General features: G+C 57.6%; 1 protein-coding gene across 1 annotated transcript; it reads left to right on the forward strand.

Moving 5' to 3' along the window:
- Positions 1–1,361: 1,361 nt before the first annotated feature.
- Positions 1,362–2,360, forward strand: LOC308228589 (olfactory receptor 14A16-like; the record flags this gene model as incomplete). Its single annotated transcript, XM_080631966.1, has 1 exon — positions 1,362–2,360. Exon 1 carries the CDS (start codon positions 1,383–1,385, stop codon positions 2,358–2,360), a length of 978 nt encoding a protein of 325 aa, XP_080488092.1. The 5' UTR covers positions 1,362–1,382.
- Positions 2,361–3,359: the final 999 nt, after the last annotated feature.

A 3,359-nucleotide genomic window follows, 5' to 3' on the forward strand; every position in this document is an offset into this window, starting at 1 on the left:
CCCAGCCCTGTGCATGGTAAGGCTCTGGGTGCAGGGCAATGCAGCTGCAGTTCCTGGAGGGATCTGCTCAAGCTGCTGCCTCGGACAGTCCATGGGATCTGTCAGGAGGACTCTCTTGGTTTCTCTGTGTAGATAAGGAGCAGGATGTGCTGCAGAGCAGGGCTTCTCTCTGCACCATGCGAGGGACAGGACAAGGCAGGTCCCTTGTCCCGGGGCTCGCTGCAGGCTGTGAATGTGGGTGTGCAGCCAGGGGTGCCCAGCGCTGTCCTTGCCAGCAGGGTGCCTGCAGCCCAGGGGCTGTGTGCAGGGGCAGGGACTCTGCTGCCTGCCAGGGTCAGCACTCAGCCTGCCCGGGAGCTCCCCACGGTGCTGGGGGAGAGAAGCTGGGAGGGAAGGAACAACCCCTGGTAGGGAAGCAAAACTGTTCTTGTGCAGTGGAGAGGGTGCTGTGTGGGTCAGGGCTGCTCAGAGCTCCGCATCACTCTGAGCACTTTTGCAGAGGGTCCTGCTGAAAGACACTGAGGGAGCATTTACCTGACAGGTAAGGATCCTGAGCTTTGATGTTTTTCACTCTTGGTGGGCAGGTTGGGCAGTGGGAGCTGGGAATTTCCTTCTCTGCTTTGGAGAAGGCACCGAGAGTCTTGTCAGGACTTGTGTGAGCTGCTCCTGAGCCCCTGCAGAGGCAGAGATGCTCCTGGGCAGAGCCCTGCTGCCGGGAGGGGTGTGCAGGGCAGAGCTGAGCACACAGCCCATGGGATGGGCTCTGGGAGCACTGAGAGGGAGCAGAGCTGGGCCCAGAGCAGCAGCTCCTGGCAGGGACAGCTCCAGGCAGCAGAGACATGGGCAGGGAGTGGGGGGAAAGTGCAGCCCAGGCCTGGGGAGGGTGCGTTCAGGCAGCTCTCTTGGTGTCTGGCACTGGAGGTGGCTGCTGACCATGCTCTGCTGGGCACAGTCCTTTGCTTCTCCCCATGAGTGCTCCATGATCTGCCCTTTGAAACCGTGCTGCCCTGCTCTCAGCACAGGACAGTTGTTTGTGGGGGATTGAAGATCAATTTGTGTGTGAAGGCATCTTACAGGCAGCGCAAGTGTAAGTGGAGGAAAAATGGGAAAGGACTGATGGACACTGCAGCTCTCCTGGCTCTGCACTAAGCTGCAAAGAGCTGAGACTTTTTGCCTGATGCAATGCTCTTCTGATTGTACCTAGGAAGAAGCCTCAGCAGTTACTGACATCACTGGTGATAACGCTGAGCCTCTCCTCTCCTACTAAATTGTGTTCAGAGTCGTGAGTGCGTAAATTGAACTTCTGTATCTGACATCCCTCCTGTCCTAACCTGTCACTGCCTTTTTCTGCTCTGACAGTGCCCCATGCCCAGAGGCAGCACATGGCCAACAGCAGCTCCATCACCCACTTCCTCCTCCTGCCATTCGCAGACACGCGGGAGCTGCAGCTCTGGCACTTCTGGCTCTTCCTGGCCATCTCCCTGGCTGCGCTCCTGGGCAACGGCCTCATCATCACCAGCACAGCCTGCGACCAGCACCTCCACACCCCCATGTACTTCTTCCTCCTCAACCTCTCCCTGCTGGACCTGGGCTGCATCTCCACCACTGTCCCCAAATCCATGGCCAATTCCCTCTGGGACACCAGGGCCATCTCCTACACAGGTTGTGCTGCACAGGCCTTTTTCTTTCTATTTTTTATCATAGCTGAGTTTTCTCTCCTCACTGTCATGTCCTACGACCGCTACGTGGCCATCTGCAAGCCCCTGCACTACGGGAGCCTCCTGGGCAGCAGAGCTTGTGTCCACATGGCAGCAGCTGCCTGGGGCGCTGGGTTTCTCACTGCTCTGCTGCACACAGCCAATACATTTTCACTGCCCCTCTGCCGAGGCAATGCTGTGGAGCAGTTCTTCTGTGAAATCCCCCAGATCCTCAAGCTCTCCTGCTCACATTCCTACCTCAGGGAAGTTGGGCTTCTTGTGATTGGAGTCTGTATAATATTTGGCTGTTTTGCTTTCATTGTGGGGTCCTATGTGCAGATCTTCAGGGCTGTGCTGAGGATCCCCTCTGAGCAGGGCCGTCACAAAGCTTTTTCCACATGCCTCCCTCACCTGGCTGTGGTTTCCCTCTTTGTCAGCACTTCAGCATTTGCCTACCTGAAGCCCCCCTCCATCTCCTCCCCATCCCTGGATCTGGTGGTGTCAGTGCTGTACTCGGTGGTGCCTCCAGCAGTGAACCCCCTCATCTACAGCCTGAGGAACCAGGAGCTCAAGGATGCTGTGAGGAAGCTGCTGACTGGATGTGCTTCAGCAGCCATACACTGTCGCCTTGACCCTGGAAAGAGCTCCCAGTGTAGGTCATGACAGGCCAAGTCTGTCTTTCCTGCCTTACACTTAGTTTTTTTTCCACTTACTATGTTGCTGTCTTCAAAGACATGTCAGTTTTTAATGCTTGCTACTTTAGCATGTACTTACCTTGTCTGACTCACAGAATTTTTGTCAATGGGGGTCTCTCATTTTATTTATGTAAAATAAATGGTCCTGCAGCAACTTCTTCTCTGTGCTATGTCCTCACGTGGCAGAAATGAAGGGGAATGAAATCAGCTTTCTGGCTGCTCCAGCTCTGGGATGGCTGCTCTGTGCCTGTAGCAGGAAGAGCTCTTGGGGAGCCAAAGGACCGGGGCTGTTGTGCTGCTGTGGGGAGATGGGATGGCATGGGGGGGCTGCAGAGCTCTCAGGGTGTCCTGGGCAGGAGAGCAGGGGACACAGGTGCCTCCTTTCCCTTTTGTCCTGCACGTTCACCCCTCTGCGGGGCTGGCTCCTCACTGACCCCCAGGAGCTGCTGTGCCCTGCACAGGGGCTGAGGCTGTGTGCGACTGCCCCGAGCACCCTGCAGGGGCTCTGCTGTGGGGCCAGCCCCGACCGCACTGTGCTGGGGAGAGGGCATTGGTGCTGCAGAGAGGCAGGGGAGGTGGGAGAGCTTGGAGGGAGCTGGGCTGGGCTGGGCAGTACCTGGGAGAGGACAACATCAGTGTCTGTGACGTACTGCATGGCCATGGCGGGGGAGGGCTCACACCAGAGTGTTGTGGTGCAGAATGAGGGCTTGTGGAAGGGATCTCAGACCTGCAGGTGCAGGACAGAGGAGGCTGGTCTGTGCCCTTGGTGGCAGGAGCAGACCAGGAAGCAGTGCCAGGTCCATCGCCACCACCCAGCCATTGCCCATCTCTCTCTGGCCATTGACAGTCCTGGCCGCTCACCCCAGTTTATGGGTGAGGTTTGCTGTGGGGCCATTTCCATCCTCCTGCTGGGATCAGGGCTTGGGTCAGGGCAATGGCCAGCCCTGCCTGGCCTCTCTCCTGGCCA

This window comes from Psittacula echo (genome assembly GCF_963264785.1).
Source record: "Psittacula echo genome assembly, chromosome: 19".
In the NCBI taxonomy this organism is placed as follows: Eukaryota; Metazoa; Chordata; class Aves; order Psittaciformes; family Psittacidae; genus Psittacula; species Psittacula echo.